At 42.8% G+C, this 21,270-nt stretch overlaps 1 protein-coding gene across 8 annotated transcripts in view; it reads right to left on the bottom strand.

Annotated features, from left to right (window-relative positions):
- The window catches only part of MAP2K5 (mitogen-activated protein kinase kinase 5), a 125,623-nt gene extending 106,588 nt beyond the window's left edge, over positions 1 to 19,035 (bottom strand). The window contains exons 1-6 of one of the 8 annotated variants that reach the window (XR_008327616.1): positions 18,470 to 19,035; positions 13,309 to 13,357; positions 9,127 to 9,194; positions 5,756 to 5,825; positions 3,106 to 3,146; positions 2,177 to 2,243 (exon numbers count right to left, since the gene is read on the bottom strand). Coding sequence is in view for 7 of the 8 variants with exons in the window: in XM_053366220.1 (XP_053222195.1) it covers positions 2,176 to 2,243; positions 3,106 to 3,146; positions 5,756 to 5,825; positions 9,127 to 9,194; positions 13,309 to 13,357; positions 18,470 to 18,637 (464 nt within the window). In the remaining variant the exon portion in view is untranslated. Of the gene's footprint in view, positions 1 to 2,175; positions 2,244 to 3,105; positions 3,147 to 5,755; positions 5,826 to 9,126; positions 9,195 to 13,308; positions 13,358 to 18,117; positions 18,207 to 18,469 lie in introns of those variants that run through there. The other 7 variants (XM_053366219.1, XM_053366220.1, XM_053366224.1 and 4 more) reach the window with 7 other exon arrangements.
- Positions 19,036 to 21,270: the final 2,235 nt, after the last annotated feature.

Here is a 21,270-nt window from a genome sequence, read left to right as displayed (position 1 = left end):
ATAATCCTTCTCCTTTCGGTAGGCAATAGTTTTGATTCCAACTCTAGACCAATGCAGGTTTCACATACAGCACAGAATGACCTCCCCTGGGTTAGGGTACTGTGGCATTTAGCTGAGGTAACGGACAAAGTTCTTTCCTTGCATTTCCTAATGGAAACAGGTAACAGAAGAATCATTCTCTCTCGCAAGCCTTTCCTTATATATTCTTCAGTGACTCCTCTTCTTTCATTTCTGCAACAGAGCAGGAGTAACCAACATGGAATCCTTGGACTACAATTCCCATTATCCCTAACCATTGGTCATGTTGGTTTGGGCTAATGGGAACTGTAGTCCAACATCTGGAGGGCAGCACATTGGCTACCCTTGAATTAGAGGATTCCTGCAGGTCTCAGGCCTCAGCTGCTTGCTTTAATTCTTCTTTAGTATTTCTCCCTGGCACTGCAAGGCTTCACTCATTGTCAATTCTTTAACCACCTTTACACAAAACAAAACCAATTGTTCTGTCCATCACCCCTTGAACTTCTGGCCCATCATAATCTTGCAGAACTCTCAATGAGACAGAAATGTTCTGAAGCAGAAGACGAAACATATAACCTTTACAGTCCTCTCCTCTATTTCTCTGAGGTAGCCCTATCCTTTCCGTAGGCTTGCAAAACTGGATCCATCTTTGTCTCTTCCCTTTCCTTTGGCCCACCATATCCAAGCTGTGCCCATATCCTGCAGCCTTTCTGTTTCTCCTTTACCAAGATCCACCCTTTCTTCTGCCTATTGCTAAAATCAACTGGCCATGGATCTTGCTATAGCTGTTGTCTTCAGCTGATATAGAACACCTCTGAATTTCCCCCCTCAAGCAAGGATAGCCACTTGACTGACAAGAGAAGATAACAGCAGAACAGTATTGTTCTGTATCACATAGTATTCCAAAATGGGACAGGAACAGTCCACTATAATATAGGAAACTTAAAGTGCAGTGTCTTTAACAGGGCTGGGCAATATCAGCTTTTCAGCATCATGATATACCATCAGCCAAACATCGCGGTCTGGCAATATACCGCGATGTTGAAAAAATAAACCGCATTGGCCTCAGCCTGTCAGGCACCGGGTGAAATTGCCACAGCTCTCACCATGGGAGCTAAGGCGGTTTCACCCCACACCTAGTGGGCTGGGACAAGGCAGGTTGTTTGTATGGCTCAGCTGGGGCGCAGGAAGGCTCTCAATCCCCAGAAGAGCCATCCCCTGTGCTCTCCCTGCTCGCAGAGAAGCAGGGAGAACATCGGGGATCCTTTGTGAGGTTCTGCTGGGGATGAGGTGCTTCCTTCACTTGTGTAGGAGCTTGTGCTGGGCTGGGGGATCCTTTAGTTGCTTGGCTGAGAAGAGGGAGGAACAAGTTGTATCAGCGCTTCTCCCTCTGTGCAGTATGAGGGCAGAGTGGGATGGCGATTACACTCAGTGATATATTGCTGGTGAAACTGCCACTGGTCCTGAGTCCTTCAGCTAGCAACGTTTGCTGGAGGAAGTCACTAGCAGAGGGACTCAGAAGTGGTGGCGGTTTCACCAGTGATATATCTCCTCCTCATACTGGTCCTGGGCAATATATTTCCCAGGCCTAGTCTTTAAGTTGCTTGATTCACAAGACTTCACTCGTTGGGTCACTAACATTCCCAATTTACAGAGGCTGAAAAGAGATGAGCTGCTCAGAACCCAATAAGTCAATGGCTAGGAAGGGTCTTGAAATCTGGTCTGCGAGGTCCTTGCCCACAATCACTGTGCAATGTATCAAACTGCCTGCCTGATTTCCTACACTGCAATCCATGTAAAGACAACTAGTATTAATCACATAGGAGAATAAAAACCCCGTCTGCCCCTGCAACTGCCTAATGTGAAACAACCATAAACACAGGGTGTCTGTATGCCCACTACAGAGCATGCTAAGTTCTGGACTGGGGCAACTGTGCAGAGAGCGCCTCAAAGAAATAGGTTGTCGAAAGGCACAACAGCCTCAAAGACTTAACATTGCTTTCGACAAGCCACAAAACCTTGCTGAAAACTGGTCAACCAAATCCCCCTGAAGTTATCTGGCATTTCCTTATTTGCTCCTGTTAATTACTATGCAGAAATCACTTCTCGGGTTCTGCTTTAATAAAACGCATGCACACTCTTCCCTTCAATTCTTACCTATTGCTTGGAAGGGAGTCCGGGACGGCTGCGCCACTATTGTTAGCAGACCCTGCTCGCGTATTTACCTGCAGGCAGGAAAGGAATCTTTATCAGTTGTTTCTATTCCGAGGACATGGTTCTAATTAACCTTTAATTTGCCATGAATTTCCTATTTTCTCTAGGAAGGTTAATTAGCTAGTTGCCCATGGTAGAAAGCCACCCTCTATGTAGGTTACCACATTGTGTTATCAAGGAATCATGCTCTTTTATTCACTCTGCATTTGAAATGCTTGGTTAAGTAATACAATCAAGAACAGGCACACAATAAGGCTTTCATTTCATTCCTATTAAATACATCTTGCTCATTCCTCCCCTCCCCTGTGTGACCATTTTGCAGTAATATATCAATTACATTTGTCTAATATGTCACCAGAAAGGCTGAGATATACTCTGCACAACTGTGTATCGTTCGTAATTTGAGATTCATGTAACATTACACAGATGCGTATCGATAAAATGCAAGTTAAAACATAAATATTGCACAATGTTTGGGCTATGCTTAAACCAGTATAGATTAAGTACGTCAAAATTAATATGATCCTCTTTCTTTGTTACAGATCGTTGGCACAGCCCAAGAGCACAGCTCCTGCACAACTCTGGTGTCTGAATGGGGCACCAGAAGGAGGAGGAGCACCTTATTTCAGAGAGAGAAAGCAAGAGAGAGATAACAAAAGCAAGAAAAGAAACAAATTTCAGTCACTGATAAACCACACAACTTATTCTGATAGCACAGTCAACACCATACGGAAGGAATCTTTCCTCCACAACGTTTTTAAAAAATCTGCTTGTCAAAGCTCAGAAAGTACCATTTTGTTTGACATTTCAATAAGTGGAACACAGCATTGCAAATCCATCTAAGTTTAATGAAACGATTATTGAAATTCCTACCTTCAGGCCATGTATGTTCCGTTTCCCTGGAGGTTTGCAGGCTGAAACAGTAATTGACTAAATTGTAGAACACATCAGGGCCATTTACAAATTTGCTCAAAATGAAATCTTTTTTCTTTTTTTTTTTAAGAATGAGAGTGATACCAAAATTAGTAGAGAGAGGGAAAATGATTGAGATACGGTTCCCAAAACCCAAAGCAGGAATTACGAAAAAGCGTTTCTAGACCTGCAGGAATGAGCATTTAAAGAAAGATTTGTATTCTGAAAACCAGCTAATATAAATTCTAATTTTATCTTAAATTTCATCAAAATCAATATAACTGTGAGTCATAATGAACATCTTCTAATCCAATTCCCAGTAACTCCTATGTGTTTTTCATTCCTTTTCAGTGTTTTAACTAAACATTTTTTTCAGGAGATGCTGTTTTAGCAGAGGTGATCAAAATACATTTGGGGTGGATGAGGGTAAATGATGACACAGCTATGCCAATGTGCCAGACACCCGCACCATGTAACTGGGATCAATGCTGTCGGCACATTTTGTTATGCATTTTCCACACTGAAAATCCAAAGCTGGAGTTTCAAATTTGACTGCCTTAGGACACCAAGGAGCAGGCATGGCATAAATTGAGATGATCTCCTTGGTTATTTACACAAAACCCATGACAGGCTGTTATGAAATATAGGTTTTTAAGATGAAGAACTGCAGAGTGAGAAAGAATTATTTCCTTAAAACCTTTCGAACTCCACATTGACTTTTCCCCCGCCCCCCCGGCCCCCCCATGCAGTGGATATGCTTTTGTCAAATGTTAAAGCCACAAAGGCTTCGAGCTATATGTTACGGACAGTTCCCATTTTAAAACTACAGTGCCCTACAAATTGTATGTTAAAGGGCCTGTCAATTTTGATTGATTGTCTGGGAAAGGATGAATTTGATTTTTCCCCCCTTCTCCCCACCACCCATTCTCAGAAATACATGCATTTCACTCCAGCTTTTGACAGGAGGAAACAATGCTATTTATTAGTCAAAAGGACACATATGATAGTTATTAAACACAGCAGTTAGGATCAGCCCATGCAATTTAAGCTATGGAAAATATTACCATTATATTTTTAAATAAGAAATAACGGATTGCTAGTTTAAGGGCAAAAGCTGGGAGGGAAATCTGAAAAGCAGCCAATGAAAATGCAATCAGCCATTCCTAATTTGGGGGTGGAAGGGCCAGAATAGTAAATAATATTTTAGTATTAAATATTTAACCAAGTGTCCTTTCTTTGCAGGTTATATACTAGTAACAAACTTCATTAGGTGCAGAGTTAAGCCCTGATTGGAGAACAATTTAAAATTCCACAATCAATTTCTAGCACACAGCATCACAGCAACCTTAACTCTGGATAGCAGTGGGGTAACTTCAGGAATTGCAAGCTTCATTTTTGGTGCTTTAAGCTGCAATCCTAACCCCATTTTAACCCTTAGGGGTAAGACCCATTGAACTGAATAGCATATACCTCTGGGTAGACATGGTTAGGATTGCACTGCAAATTATTTCATCCCTTTGATTTAATTCTGAGCCCTGTGGGTTTCCACCCTACTCCGACCTCTACTAAATAAAAACCAAACAGGCTTATCTGCATTTAATGAGTTACATGTTCTAACCCAATTGCATGCATGCCTTTAAATTATGTCTATCTTGCAAACGGATTTCAAGCACTTGTTACAAAAACGTGCTTCACCAAAAATGATGGGGCGGACGTAGGGCAAATTTGCGCTTTAAAAAATTAATTCTCTTTTTATACTTGCGTCTGGGATGTACTGGAAAGAGCTTTGAAATTGACATAGTGAGCCTTCCTCTCACTGGTGGGATCCACAAAGATTGCATGCTTCCCTCATCAAGAATGAAAAAGGACTTCTACATCCTAAACCCACATTCTCTTCCACACAACTGATCTCTAAACTGCCAGTGCTGTCAAGACTCCTTTTGAGATCTTATTAGCATGTGTTAGAGAATCCTGTTGGTTAATTGCCCAATTCAAACTTCAGAGAGTTACAAGTAATGAAAAGTCTAGAGTGTTTTTAATTGGAAAGCTTGTGTTATGATTATTTGTATACTATCAGTTAACTGATGAAGAGTATAATTTTTAATTATTTTAATTAATTTATTGCAAGGACATTTACTTAGAGAATTTAAAGCCATCTCTCTTAACAACTATACTTTCAGAGATGGGAAAGGGGAAAATTACATATCATGTTAAGATACATGTGTTAAGAAAAGATCCCCCTTAGCCCAGGTATCGACAAGGTTCCAATTTTTGCTGTCCCACGCAAGCAGCAAAGAAGTAGACCACCCAACAGAGTTAGTGGTTGCTAGCTGCATAGGCCTGACTTCACTGATTAATCTGCTTGGCATCTGTACGCATTCACACCTTTACACTCACCATTTTTAAATGGGCACAAGTTGTACAATGCAAACTAAAATCTGGTCTGGAGAATGACTTTTTATCTGCAGAAACTGTGGTGTCCCCAGAATAATGGATCCCTCCTTCCAAAACTAAGACATAAATGTGACATTACATGCCTCTGAACCCGTAATCACCGATAAAGCAGCTTATAGATACATTGGCTGGCAATTAAAACTTTTTAAAACATTACCTCTTGGATAGATCTGCAGAGGCACTATTAACTGTCCATTTACTTCCTGTTCCATGACTGTGGTGTAATACTACGAAAAGATGTATGAGAGAGAAATCATTCAGTTATATACACAGACTGGCAACAGTGTGTCTCCCTGAATTCAACAGTTCCAGAGAGACCATGCTAATTGCAGCAAAGAGATTGACTAATGCTCTTTCTTTCAGCTGTCACCAAGACATTTTGCCCTCTTCGTTGAATTCACAGCAGTATTTTGTTTTTAAAGTGGCAACTGAACCCTTGCTTACTGACTGCAAAAGAACAACTGTAAAGGGGCTTCCAATTTCCTACAGGGGCAGTTTTAAGACTTTAGTATTAACTTTAAAGGCCCTAAACAGTTTGGGACCAAGGTGTCTGAAAGAGTGTCTGCTCCTGCACAGACCTGCCTGATCCCTACAATCAGCTTCAGATGCCTTCTTGGTTGTGCCACAAGCTGCAGATGTCCGTCTGCCAACAACCGTGAACTGTTTTTTACCACTACGATTGAATATTTTGTATTTTGTATTTCTATTTGTGTAAATCGCCTGGAAATGGCAACAGTGATATATAAATATTTTGAAATAAGTCAAGCATGGTAAGCTTTATCATTTCTATAGCCGTGCGAGGAGCTTTACATTTATCATTATCCTTTTTTCTTTACTTGAGCACAATAGGCCAGCGATGCCTCAGATTTACTCACAGGGAACCCCAGTACAAGATGCGGGAATGGCCACTAGCTTTGAAAAAGGCTTAAACGCACACATGGAGACGTCTGCCAGTAGTCAAGAGTGTTAAATGCAACCTCTTTCACATTGTAGATGCAGAGGACAAACAGAGATGACCAACATTTGTATATTCTCTGCTGTTACTAGGGGTGTAGAAGCAGCTGGCCGGCCAACATTGGCAAGAAAATCCTGGGCAAAATGGATCTTGGGCCTAATCTAGGTAAGACAGTTCTTCGTTCTAACAGAAGATGGGAAGCTGTGAATTGACCAAGCTATCCAGAAACTCAAGAGCTGAATGGAGATTTGAATCCCCATAGACTGCCCATGTTCTACACCAAGATGGCTAACCTTTGGTCCTCCAGATGTTGCTGGACTACAATTCTCATCATCCCTGGTGATGAGGGTTGGAGGGTAACACGCTAGCCACCCCTGCTCTACTCTATATGCTGGACCATGGTGTCATTCTCCTCTAGCAAGAAGCGGAGAAAAGTATCATGAGCTTAAAAGCAGATATCTGAGATATGCTCCAAGGGCTAGTACCAGCCTCAGAACCCAGATTATAACAGTGCAACTCCCACTCATTTCATTGGGGCTTACACCACAGAGGTTCATAGTAGATTTTGCCCTATGTTTCTTTAAAAATAAAAAAGTAATGTCGCTTTCTCCATTACTCAAACAGAGATGACAAGTAAATGAAATATCAATCATGTCAGCTGTCAACCTTTTGGGACAGCAATAACTGTTAACAAGTAGTCTGGAAAAATTGTCCAAAAATGATTTGTCCTCCACATATGAGCACTTGAGGTTGCCATGGAAAGTTAAGATGCCAGTGGCTATTTGGAACATTGTTCAGGTATTCTTTTTAATGGAAAATTTGCCAGTTATTGATCCAAAACGTGTACCCTTTGCTTCCAGATGGCTGCGAGCAACTTTCCAATCAGTGGCTGTCAAAAAAATTACTGCCTTTTTATACCAATAGAAGGCAACAGTGGCAGCGCAGCCCTACTGTCACTTAATGCCTCTCTCTTAATTAACCAAAAGTACCATAAGAAATTCATTCATTCATTGCTATTGGGATTTTTAAAAAATTGTTGGTTGTCTAAAACACCTTTTTGTTTTATATAGCAAATTTAATATGGCATTACTTTCAAACAGCTTGTGGCAGTTTCTGAACAACCTTGGAATATATGTGGTTCACATGTGAACCAAAACAAAGCCTTTGCCAAAGCTGACCTCTATTATATCATTTATTTCTCAGTTAAAAACAAAACTTCAGTTTGCTTTGATAATAGCATAGCCTGAAAAGGCCTGGCACTCACTCCTGTAGGCTGCAACTTCTCAAAACTATGATGTTATGACTCATATACCATACCAAAACTCCCTGCAGTTTCAGGGGCAATTTGCCATGCAGAATGAGTGGACTGGGCATTAGTGAAACACAAGTGCAAAACCCTCTTGAGTGCACAGAGTGAGCTGCATGCATTTTTAGACAAGGGACGTAAGTTCCTCTGTACACAAGCTTTCCTTCAGTGGGAAGGGCAGTGGGGATAGGTATTCCAGCAGTCCTTCCTTCATTGAAATGACTGGGAATTTGCTGCACACCATGACGTTCCAAGTGGACACTGGAGACTCCTTGTGCATAAGGAACCCCTGGGTTAGGTTATCAGAGCACAAAGTAGAACTCAGGTCTGCACTGAAGAACTGTCAATCATTGTATCTTTTTAGGAAGAAAAGATATGGAAGACCAATGAATTGTGTTACTCTATTTTAATTGGAGGGAGGGGAGATAATAGCTAAACTCATGCTCATTTATAAAACACAAAGGACAAGTCATTTATAAAGTTATATACAAGTCATTGAGATTCAATGAATAACCTTGTTTTCATATTTTTACAGTTATTAAAAGACAATACATCTTTAAAATCTTCTCTGCATGCTGAGCCTGCAGCTAAAATATAACTCTTCTGAGAGAAGGGGTGAAAAAGTCTCCAGATGAAAGCAGATTTTGTTTTTAAAAAACACATTTTTTTAGAGCCGAGGGGTTCATTTTTAATGAGCCGTTACTTTAAGTACTGCATAAAAAAACGCAAGAAATTGATAGTCCATTTAGTTTGCACTATATCTAATGCAAAAGTCATTAGGATGCATTACTCTCAATGTTCATGATATGATCTGTAAGTGTAGTTGCTTTTTTCCCCTCTAAAAAAGGAATGAGCACTTCAAAGTTTCATGTGAGATCTCTGCACCAAACCAATAGAATAAATAAATAAATAATACACCCTCCGTTTGCCTTTTAACAGAAAAACACCAGAAAAAGGGGTGGAGGAGGAATGAATGAATCTGATCAGAAGCCACCAGAAGCATCTGCAAAAGTCAGACTGAAATGAAGTCATAGGACTCTTTGTATCTGCCATTCAGTTCAAAGTTTCTTATTCAGGAGATGTGGATTATGGCTGAAATCTCACATGATTATTTATGTATTTACTGAATAAAATTTATATACTGCTTGACTGTAAAAAAACAAAACCCCTCAATAATTTACCAAAAAGACCCACAGCCCCAATAGCACTATTAGTAAAATCAATTAAAACATTCAAAAAATTAAAACTAGCTATAGAAAATACCTACATAGGACAGCATCGCTTTCATTTCTTCATCACTTCGAACAGTAATCCTATCACCGTCCTCATCTTCATCTGTAAAAAAGCCCATGTCTTTAGAATTATTAGTTTAAAAAGAGTAGCACACAAAAAGGAACCTTATGTTGTATGCCTTAGCAAACAAAACTGGACAATGAATGGATTTTAAAACAATAACAATGCAAGTCAAAAGGATAAGAATGCACTGTTAACCAAATAAGTTTCAGATGTATAGTATTTCCTAGTATAGCCCATATAAAGCTTCCTTACACCAAACCAAATCACCGGCCCATTTAGCTCAATAACTATCTACACCAGCCTTTCTCAACCGTGGATCTCCATATGGTGTTGGACTACAACTCCCATCTTCCCTAGCAAGCAGAATCAATGGCCAGGAAGTATGGGAGTTGTAATCCAACAACATCTGGGGACCCAAGGTTGAAAAAGGCTTGACTACACTGACTAGCACTGGCTCTGCAAGGTTTCAGACAGGGGTCTCTCCCATCCCTACTTGGAGATACCAGTGATTGAACCAGAGAGCCTCTGCATGCAAAGCAGGTGCTCTGCCACTGAACTATGTCCCTTCCCAAATGAGAGGGAGTGAACAATAACAGAATGCTGAAAGTCATACAAATGTTATACCTTCAGATACAGTGGTACCTCGGGCTAAGAACTTAATTCGTTCTGGAGGTCCGTTCTTAACCTGAAACTGTTCTTAATCTAATAATAATAATAATAATAATAATAATAATAATAATAATAATAATAATTTATTTGTACCCCGCCCACCTGGCTGGGTTTCCACAGCCACTCTGGGCGGCTTCCACAAAGACCAAAAAGACACTAAAATGTCACACATTAAAAACTTCCCTGAACAGGGCTGCCTTAAGATGTCTTCTGAATGTCAGGTAGTTGTTTATGTCTTTGACATCTGATAGGAGGGTGTTCCACAGGGCGGGCGCCACTACTGAGAAGGCCCTTTGCCTGGTTCCCTGTAGATTTGCTTCTCACAATGAGGGAACCACCAGAAGGCCCTCGGCGCTGGACCTCAGCATCCGGGCCAAACTATGGGGGTGGAGACGCTCCTTCAGGTATACTGGGCACTTTAGCTAATGGGGCCTCCCGCTGCTGCCGCACCACCGCAGCACGATTTTTGTTCTCATCCTGAAGCAAAGTTCTTAACCTGAGGTGCTATTTCTGGGTTAGCGGAGTCTGTAGACTGAAGCATCTGTAACCTCAAGTATCTGTAACCCGAGGTACCACTGTATGGCCTACAGCTTCACATCCTGTGTATTATTATTATTTTTCTGCCAAGGACGATTTACATTTACTCAGATAGAATTAAATGGGTATAGGATTTCAGGTCATAACAGAACTATTATGTTCATATATACAGGTGTTGATGCTCTAGGAAGTTTGATTTAGGATAAACATTAGGGAGAAGTATGGTTGCAAAGGCAACCATAGGTGATGCTTTCCTTCCTACTTGCTCCCCGCCCCCCATTCCTTCGCATTGTCAAAATATAGATTGAACTCTTCGGAACAGAAACTTGTCCATTTTTGCTTATCTTATTCTGTAAACTTTGTGCTGCAGCAACAATGCTGCAGGTAGAAGATACCCTGGTGTCAAACTAGAAAATTCATTATATAACAAGGGTTGGCAGATAGTAGATCAGGATCTACCCGTAGATCCAAGTGATTTGAAGTAAATCAGTAAGGATTTCTGACTCTCAGCTGTTTAAGAACACAGCAACAACACAATGAAAAATGCTGGGGTGGGGGAGAGTGGATTGTTGCGTGAAAGGACTATGGCCCGAGTTCCGTTCTGCCACTAAAAGCACATTTCTGTGTTCAGAATTCTAAAGTGTTTGCCTTCTGCACCTGGCTCCAGTTGGAGGATCTTGGGGTTCTGGTGAAGAAGATGAAAGCATGAAATCTGCTTTTCCCCTGCTCTGCAACACCATTTCTCAAAAGGAGACAGGAACACAAGCCTTCATTTAAAAATATAGTTTTTTGTATCTTCAACAGAAGCCATTAGAATACTAACTGCTATGAAAATTCTCAACACAATCTGACTCTGAATGAAAAAAGCTATTTAAAAAAAACAGAACAGAAAAGAAAACAGAATCCTGTTAAAACAGACACCTTGAAGGAATATTTTGTTGTGAGGGGCCACCATTTGAAAAGCCAATTCAAACAACTAAGAAAGCACTTCATTACTGTAGATTAGCTCTAAAAGCAACACAAGCTTTGGAATCCTCAGGTAAAGCACAGTGTCTTTCGTGTTCTTAACACAGAAACATTTCTGCACAAGACAGATGGTTGATGGGTATTAAAGGAAGTAGGGTCTGTCTAAAACAAAAGAGCATAATTTGTTATTTGGAGGTGGGGGGAAACCTACTAGACACTGTATTTCTCAGATTAAGTAGGAAGATTTTTTACCACCCCACTGGGAATAAAATGTATGGAATCACCCTCAAAATTATTCTGCTCAACACAAAGGTTCAGACGGGGTTTACCAAGCCCCTCTGCTTGCCTAGAGCACAAACAACATGATATTCCAGCCCATTACGGAAGCAAAAGTAGAACTAAAATAAAATAAAGCCTGGATTTTACTAATGTCACATCCTCATAAGACACCAAATAGAATGCAGCAGATGGCAGTCAAATATTCCAGAGCAATCTTTGCAAAAGATGCAGTGTGTCATGCACAATGCAAAACGGTTTGGGATAAAAGGGCCATAACGAGCCATATGTCGTTAGTCGTTTTATTTGTAGCAACATGGCGTACAACAGCGAAAGGCCCATCAAGGTCCAATGGTGAGGGAGAACTACAGCCCCAGGTAGAGGCAGACACAGAAGACACACTGGAGATAGCAATAACTAAGCAAACAGGAGAGAAAGCTGCTGTGGATAGCAATTAAATGCCTCCGAGAAAGCCATCAAGTAGCTGAGAAGATGCTTAAACCAGTAAATTTCAGGCCTTCAGCATGGAGAAGATAACCCTGAAACCAAGCAGCATCAATATACGTTAACATATTTCTGATGCCACTTAAATGGCAGGGGAAACAATGTCATGCCGGTGTAAAATGACAGGGTAAAACCAAGAACTGGAAAGCACAGCAGCAGATGTGAAATCTATATGTCAAGGCAAGTTCTGCCTAAAGGTGTCAGTAATGTGGATTACTGCTCTGGCTGCAGTGCCTGCTCCTGGCACACAAGAGTTCAGTGGAGGTTGATCCACAAAGAAGGAAAGCTGAAAGGGCAGTCCTGGCAGCAAGCAGATGTTTTCACACAAACAGTTATAACACCTTGACCAGACCCAAACTCTTAAAACCCTTTCCATGTCTCAAGACCTCTTCCCCAGCAATAGAATAATTAATAATAAAATAATAAAGATTCCCTAACTGTTCACGGCAAGTGTGCAATCTCTATACAACAATTGTGTAAGCCATGCCAGTCTCATTTCCCACATATTACAGACTGAGGGCAGGGAAGTGGGCCTGAAAGATAAGCGCTTGCTTAAGACTACCCATTAGGTTCATAGCTGAGCTGAGGTTTGAACCTAAGGTATCCAGTCCATAGTGTATGGCGCTACCATTACCTTACACAGCCCAGTACTGACAGTTCTGCCATCAACAGCTTGATATCAGGAACTTGCACAGATTAAGCTTTTGGAGACTTGAGCTGAGACAATAGCTGTTCTCCCACTAACAGAATGATCAGGGATGAGAGCCACCTGATTCTAGAGAATATGACATTTCAGCAACCAATCTAATGTTCTACATTTGTACACTCCACTCTTCTGAAAGCTAGCTACTGATTTCTGCTTTTAATAATAATAATAAAATCTGAAAATTAAAATCTCAGCCTACAAAGCCTCCAGGTACTTTATACTTTTCATTTAATTTGAGCAATATAATTGCAGCGCGCACAAAGAGCACTGTAAGGTCATGCTGGTAATTAAAGCTATATTGTAGAAATATGCACTCTCAAAATGTGATTAAATAATAAAATATTACTTAGCTTGGGATCGTCATTAAACTTGCATTCATATATAAATATTTAACTGTAGCATATCTGAACATAAACAATATGTAGTTGTCATTTTTTTAAATAAATAATGCGAGTACTGAGCCATCCTCAGACTCATATTCATACTCATACTCACATTCAAAGGCTGTTGTCGTCGCATCAGGCAGAACCTGACTGATCACATCCTGCAAAATAAAAATAAAAATGGAGGCAGAGTGAGCTATATTTTTATCAACCCTTTTTGTAGAACCATTTACTTTCAGATCCTCTTATTAGCACATTCACAGGTTTTTCTCTCTTGCTGCTGGAACAGAAGATACCAAAAGCAAAACCAAGTCACAGCACCATAGAGTTAGAAGTCACCTCTTGGGTCCTCTAGTCCAATTACCTCCCCTACCAATGCAGGAAACCTGCTCATCTAGCAATTTAGATAGGAGGGCCATCCAGTCTCTGCTTTTAAACTTCTAACAAAAAATAGAGTCCACCATCTTCTGAGACAGTCTGTTACTGTTGAATAGCTCCTTCCAAGTTCTTCCAAATGTTTAGCCAATATGACCAATCATGTAATTTGAACCCATTAAGTTGCATGTCATCCCCTGGAGCAACAGAACACAAATTTGCACCATCATTTATGTGAAACCCCTTAAAATGTATTGCATTTCCTCTTTAACGTCTTTTCCCAAGGCTCTACTCCCTTGGATTTCTTCCCCCTTCAACCCTTCCTCATAAGACCTAGATCAATCATGATCTTTGCCATCCTCCTCTGGAAATGTTCATTTGGCAATATTTTTCTTAAACTGAGGTGCCCCAGAAATTGGCACAGTATGTCAAAGAAGATCCAACCAAGGTCCGAGTGACACCTTTACTTCTTGTGCCCTGGACACTATACTTTTCTTCATGTAGCCAAGAATCCCATTAGCCATTTTAACCTCTGCATACTATTGCTGGCCTGTGGTTTACTAAAATCCCAGATACTCTTCACATCTACCGCTGCAAGGTTAGGGGGTCACCCGTCCTTTATTTGTGCATCAGATTTTGTATATTCAAATGCAAAACTCTACATTTATCTCAGATGAAATTCATTCTATACACTGAGTTGGATCCTCCAGCCACTTTGGTGTCACCTGCAGATTGGGTGTACCTTCATCCAAATATTTTCCTTCATCATGCATTCAGTAAGCATGTGTCAAGTATGCTGCCACAGAAGAGGACACTCTAATCCAGCGTTCGAAACTCCCCTTGTTCTAGGCGTGTTTTGCGACATGGAATTTCATTAATGTGAGCAGTTTCTGAGCTCTGGGCGCAGTACTGTGCCTAAGATTTCAGATGAAAACTGCCACTGTTGGAAGGAAAGGAAGACCTTTTTCTGCTTCCCGACTTCCAGCCACTCTCTGAAGACTGGAGAAGAGACCCTCATAAGAATATAAGGGAGTGGGGCAAGGGGTGGAGGGATTTGTTTTTTGCAATCTTCAGATGAGGACTAGACCATGTGAGTTATGAACATAAGATTTTAGCTGCAGTTCATTCATTTTCAGCTTTGTATTCTTGTTATAAAAAAGCATGCCTAGACACTCCACTGCGGCACCCATAACCTAGGTTTAAGGTGCTATTTACCATAGCTCCTAGCTTTCTTATCTCAGTTTCTAACACTGCTCTAATCCAACTCTCTCTCCCCAGGAAGACAGAACTACTCATACTCTATTAAAGTAATTGAATGCTGAACATGCACTAACCTGGAGGCAAACTCCAGTGCAGAAATGACTATTTGGCTAGATAATAAATAAATAAATAAAATGTACCTTAAGAACCCAGTTTCCAAAATACATGCCAAGTTTTACTTCCCTAGTGTCAGATGTTACCAGTTTCAATAGGAAAATAGCCTTTGGTACGCTTTAAGCTAATGTGAAAGTGCCACTGACAAGAATGTAAACAGGGTGATCTGGAAATCCGAGTTGGGAAAGTAGCCATTATCTTCAAAGTCTATACATGATAAATGATGTAAAGTTTGGGTTCACAGAGAAACAGCAGAACGTCTTTTTCCTTTTACCACTGGTCAGGCTTCTTTAACTGCACATACAAAAGACTGGTTGAACCACATTAAAAGTTTGTTATTACATGACTCTCTGAGTATCAAGAGCTCGAGATTCAGCACTCTAAAAGGGAACCCATTGTGGACATTGGAAGCTCAGGTGCATAGCACTAAGCTATGGCCAAATTTGGCCCTTCTTGCAAAAGAAAGGGATTGTTCCAGAGACTTAAGCAGTATTCCTTTCAGACTCCAGACTCACCTTTTGCCTAAATGTGCATTTGGGGACCTTCATAACTTTTTTGCTGTTGCCACTCACCTTAGGTCAGGCTGTGACCTAGTAGCGGATCCTAACTTTGTTGGCATCCATCTGACTCAAGAGACAGTGGAGTGTGCCTCTGGGGGTGAAGTCAAACCTCTGTGTTAGCAGCACCAAAAAGACCTCTTTAGGGCATAACTGTCAAGTGTCCCTTATTTGAAGGGACAGTCCCTTATTCCAGTGCCAAGCCCCGCTGCTGTCCCTTACTGATGGATGTCCATTAAATGATGTCCCTTAAATTTCAAAGGAAGCAGCTCCTCTCCCTCCCTCCCTGCCGGCCAGGGAGGAGGGAGGCTCCAACTGTGTTGCTTGGCTGTATTGCTCACCCAATAAGAAGTCTAAGAACGACTGGGGGGGTGGAGCTTGCATGCCTTGTGTGTGGCTAATTAATGCAAGCTGAGGGGGTTTTTGAATGCTGGACGCCATTTTGTTGCACATGCTGCTGCAAACTTTGCAGTGCAAAGCCAGGCTGGGGAGCCATCTTAAGTTGAGGCTGCATAGGCCTTGTGGTGCATGTGATTCAGATTCTATTCAGTTGAACCTCTGGTTACAAAGTTGGTTGGACAGTGTTCTCGAAGCTACCCAGCATGAGTTTGACCAGACTGCAGGAGGACAGGAAGACTGGAGTGCCTGGAACAGGTGAGGCTGCAGGTCCCTTATTTTGGCTGCTGGTCCCTTATTTTCAAGGCTGCTGGTCCCTTATTTTCAAATCTGTAAGTTGACAGCTATGCTCTAGGGTGTATGGAGGTCCTGGGCTGCCCAGACGACAGGATCCACCCAACCCCTTGGCCTCACTGATCAACCAGCTGAACCTAAATATTAGAAAACCTCAGAAATATTTACCAGAACTTTTTTTGTGAAAACTGTCTATGTGATGCAAGAAGAACGTAAAGCAGGTCTGCCTGGTGGTTTTGGTTAATTTCATACAAATCTACCACACATCACCAGCTTTCTGCACTGTAAAAGAAGTTGCCATCATTCAAAAGTTAAAAATTTGTTCTTCCTTTTAACTACGCTGCAGTTCTATGCACAGACCTTGGGAACAAGCACCATTGAACTTCTTTCCAAGTAAACATGCATAGGACAAATTATCACACTACATGCACTAATTGACTTACCAATGAGTATTTGTGCTATCTATGTTTCTTGCAAATGCTTCCATGTCCCACTACAGGTGTTAATGAAATCATATCACCAGTCTGCTACTATAAAACATTAAAAGCAATACCCATTTAACATATATTTAAGAACTAATTATCCTTTGCAGACACTAGTTATTCTCACTGCCATTAAAGTCCCATCTTACAATTTTCTCCTTTACATATCTGCCAACTAAGATTACACTTCACAATCTAAAAAGGTGGGCTTGAGTCCATAAAAACCTATGCCATAATACATTCATATGGGCTCATCCACACTTCCGTTTTTCCTGTGATTTCCTGGCACCGGTCCAAGAGAATTTTCATTTGCCCCCTTCCTCTTCCCTGGAAAATCCACTGTTTACTGCTGAATCAGAATAAACATCAACCTACAGTTTGCTCTGATTCAAACTTAGTCTTGTAAGGTGCCACAAGACTCTGATTGTTTTTCCTGCAGGAGACTAACACAACTAGGTAAAGGTAAAGGGACCCCTGACCGTTAAGTCCAGTCGCGGACGACTCTGGTGTTGCGGCGCTCATCTCGTTTTACTGGCCGAGGGAGCCGGCATTTGTCCACAGACAGCTTCCGGGTCATGTGGCCAGCATGACTAAGCCGCTTCTGGCGAACCAGAGCAGTGCACAGAAATGCCGTTTACCTTCCCGCCAGAGTGGTACCTATTTATCTACTTGAACTTTGACGTGCTTTTGAACTGCTAGGTGGGCAGGAGCAGGGGCCGAACAACAGGAGCTCACCCCATTGCGGGGATTCGGCAAGCCCTAGGCTTTGTGGTTTAGGCCACAACTACTCATCTTCAAATGCCTGGAGTTGCACACCACATCACAAGTCATTATTGCTATATAAAAAAGGAGCGGTGAGTTATTATCATTAAAATTGTGATCTGGGAAGTCTATTCACTAACCCAAAACAATATGCTGCTGGAGAGGAAGCAATTCTGAAGGCTTTATTACATTTCTCTCCCAGACCTGTGTTTCAGAAAAGCTGGTGCATCTTGTGCCTTTTGACTACTGTGATAAAGTGGTGCTTCCAGACGGGTGCATATTTATTAAAATATTTGTACACCCCTATATCATTAAAAAATATCAAAACACTTTATAGCAATAAAAACATAAAAATATGTAATAAAACCATTAAAACGTTAAAAACATGACTGGATTTGGGCCCCTCACGTGTACAGCATCCACAGGACACAGGCATCAAAATGCCAACACCCAACATAACCCAGGTAAACACTTTCCAAGGAAAAATGTGATAAATTTCCAACAACCAGCTTACAATCTGGATGCAGAATTCATCGTCTTTCTCTGAAACCTCCCTAAGTGGAAGAGGAGCTTCCAATTCACTGGACAAAACTGAAATTCTCCATTGCTGCAACTGAAAAGAGTGGGAGCCCGGGTCTACTTCGCAGCAGCTGCGGGGTAGAGTGGGATGGAGATAACCACCTGTTAAGCCGGAGTGTAGGTTGTGGGGTGGGGGGAGATGGCACGCAAAACAAACCCCACGGAACAAGCAAGAAGATATCCGGTCCTCGCCCCAACCCCACATCTCCAATAGGGGTAGTTGCGGCGTTTCGAAACCGAAGCCCCCCACCGGAAGGCGGTGGAAATGCGGGGTAAGTGGCAGGGAAGAAGCCGCCGCTACTCCGCCAAATGCCCCCGGGATAGCGCAATAGGCAGCACACCCGGGGCACCCACCCACCCATATTTCCCTGGCACCTCACACCCGAGCCAATGGGGAGGGGTGCCCCGAGTGACACCCCCAGCCCCAGCCCCATATTCCTCCTCTCTCACTCACCAGGACGTCCCTGAAGAGCAGCTGAGGCGCCGGGTGGACCGTCCAGTCCACGGCGCCGCCGTCCGGGACGCGGATGCGGATGACCAGCGCCGGGTTGGGGGGCTCCATGGCGGGGCTGGGGCCGGCGGCTGAGGCGGCGTCGGCGTCGCCCACGGCCAGTAAGAGCATCCCCGGAGCAGCCGCCGGGGCCGAGGGAGACGCAGCGGGCGAGGGAGACTCGCTCACATGGCTTGCCCGGACTAGGCCGAGGCGGGCCTGAGAGGAAGGCAGGAAGACGGAGCCGGGCGGGATTCCCCCCAGGCGCGGCTAGGCCCAGGCGGGCGCCTTCGTCGCGGAGAGGAAGGCTGGGAAAGCTGAGGGGAGGCGCCGGCGATGGTGCAGCCGCCGCTGCGCCGGGGAAGGGGGCAGCCGGGCAGGAGTTCGCCAGGGAAGGAAGGCCCCCTTCGCCGCAACGGGGACGGCCTCCTAAGCCGGGCCTCGCCCCCGCCGGCGCCACAGCAGCCCTTTTCCCTTCAAGGGCTGGAGGCTCCGATGCCCCGCGGAATGACTCTTTCTCTCTCCCCCCACCCCGCCTGCTCTCCCCAGTTAGGCCGCCTTTGCTAAACGTCACCCATGCCTCGTCCCCCCCCCCCCAGCATACACGGCGGATATTTCCTGATCGCTCAAACACAGACTTATTTATTTTTCTGAAGTCTCGTTTCCCGTATTTCTGCATTGCGTGCCTGCATTGTGTGCAAAAGCCCACGATGAAAACCACCATTATTTAAGTGTGCGCGTGCGAGGTAGGTTGCATATATAGATATATCTATATGCATAGCAAAACTTTTTCCATCAGCTCCACCGAAAGGACCAGCAGCTTTCCTGAAAGCCTTTCCTTCACAGCAGGTCATTCCAAGAACTCTGTAAGTAATGTATGTGTTGTGTACACACCAAGCCTTTAAAGAGCATTCCAAACACGTTCTTTTCCCTCCAGGCATTCTGGGCACCCGAGTTTACCCCCTCACGGTTGCAATTCCCAGCAACCCTTAACAAACTGCAGCACCCCGAATTTATTTGAAAGGGAAAGGATATGTTTGAATGTGCTTTTACAGGTACTGTATAATGTGTAGCTGTGTTTGTGTTTTTCCTCCTCCCCTCCACATTCCCTTTCCTTTTGTGTTGTGTCTTTGGAACTAAAGCTGAGAGCAGGGACTGACATATCATTGACATTTGTAACCTGCTCTAGAAGCCTGATTTGGCTGAAGATTGAGAGTATTGAAAAAAGCCAAAACATTAAAAGCTTTGAAATGTCAATTTTCTTCCCTTCCCCCTTGAAAAACAGTCAGCAGTGGGGGCAGACCAGCTTCTAGAGCAGCCACTACAAAATATACTATGTGCTGCCAAAGCAAAGGCCCTCTCCCTTTTCCAACACCCTCCCCTCACCAAGCAGTAAAACACCAAGGAGATTCTCAGTGGTAAAAGGGAGATCTAGGGCAGATCTGTGAGTCTGGGGGAGTTCTGGCACCTTTACAGCATCTCTCTCACACACCATGCGGCTGCATATGTATTTTATATGTCCCTTACATTTAAAGTGCACTGCTTTCCTCAAAGAATCCTGGTACTATCCCCAAAGAATTGGGCGGTGCACAATGTGGTTCGATCTTTTGAGGGCCTTCTCAGTAGTGGGACCCGCCCTGTGCAACGCCCTCCCTTCAGGTGTGAAGAAAAGAAACAACAATCAGACCTTTATAAGATATCTGAAGGCAACCCTGTTTATGGAAATTTTTAAGGATTGATGTCTTTATTATGTTTTTAGATAGGTTGTAAGCCTATCTGGAAATCCAGCCAGATGGGTGGGGTATAAATAATAAAATTATTATTATTATTATTATTATTATTATTATCCCAGACAAATCACAGCTGACATATTCTGTCTAATTCTGTTATGAATGTGGGTTGGTGGGGGGCCGGATTTCCCTAAATTCCTGGATATAGTAAACGTTAGAATTAATAAAGGTTTGATTAAACTTTGCCAAACACAGAAACCCCCTTGATTTAGAGCTGGCTAAATACACATGGCCCTTCAAGGAGGGCAAGACAGCCAGGCAAGGGGAGTTGCTGCCCCTTCTTTGCTGAGTGCTAGTGGGAAGAGGCAAAGGGCAGGTTCAGGGTTTCAACTTTGAATGACATAGGCTAGGGGAGGCCCTTCCTATCAGTTAGCAAGGAGAAGGAGTATTAGAGGCAGAACTCCATGTGAGCGGGGGATGACAGGCTGGAACACTGAAGGTGGCTTTTTGCTGTCTTATGAATCCAATGCTGCCCTTAAGCCAGACGCTCCAAGAATGTGAATGCAATCCCTCCATTTATATATGTGCAAATAAAACCATATTTCAAAAAGACACCACAGTCTCTTGGTGTGCCTCCTTGTCCCAAAAGGGAATACAGACCTATCTCCACGTGCTGCAACCCCTGGAATGTTGCATCTCTCGTGGAGATTGGGGTGGCATGTTACAGTAGTTTGCAGACTTCTTCAGTGGCTAGCGTTGAGCTTGAACGGCTGGGGCCAGGTGCACTTTCTCCAGAAAAGGGTGCAGCCGACATACCAGATGAAGTTACTAAGTTGCCCCCTACCTGCATACTTAGTGGATCTAAGACAGGGGTGGCAGAAGGTATAGTGGGATCTATTGGTAGATCTCTGGGTGAGTTGCAGTAGACCAACAATAGATTCTAACTGCTATTTAACAATATCAACAATGAAGAAGCTTCCCCTCTAAAGGATAAATGTTTCTCAAAAAGAATGTTTGCGGGCGTACCAGAAGTGG

This window comes from Podarcis raffonei, chromosome 14, assembly GCF_027172205.1.
Source record: "Podarcis raffonei isolate rPodRaf1 chromosome 14, rPodRaf1.pri, whole genome shotgun sequence".
Taxonomy (NCBI): Eukaryota; Metazoa; Chordata; class Lepidosauria; order Squamata; family Lacertidae; genus Podarcis; species Podarcis raffonei.
Note: the sequence above shows the minus strand (reverse complement) of the source record. Positions and strands in the feature narration are given on the sequence as shown.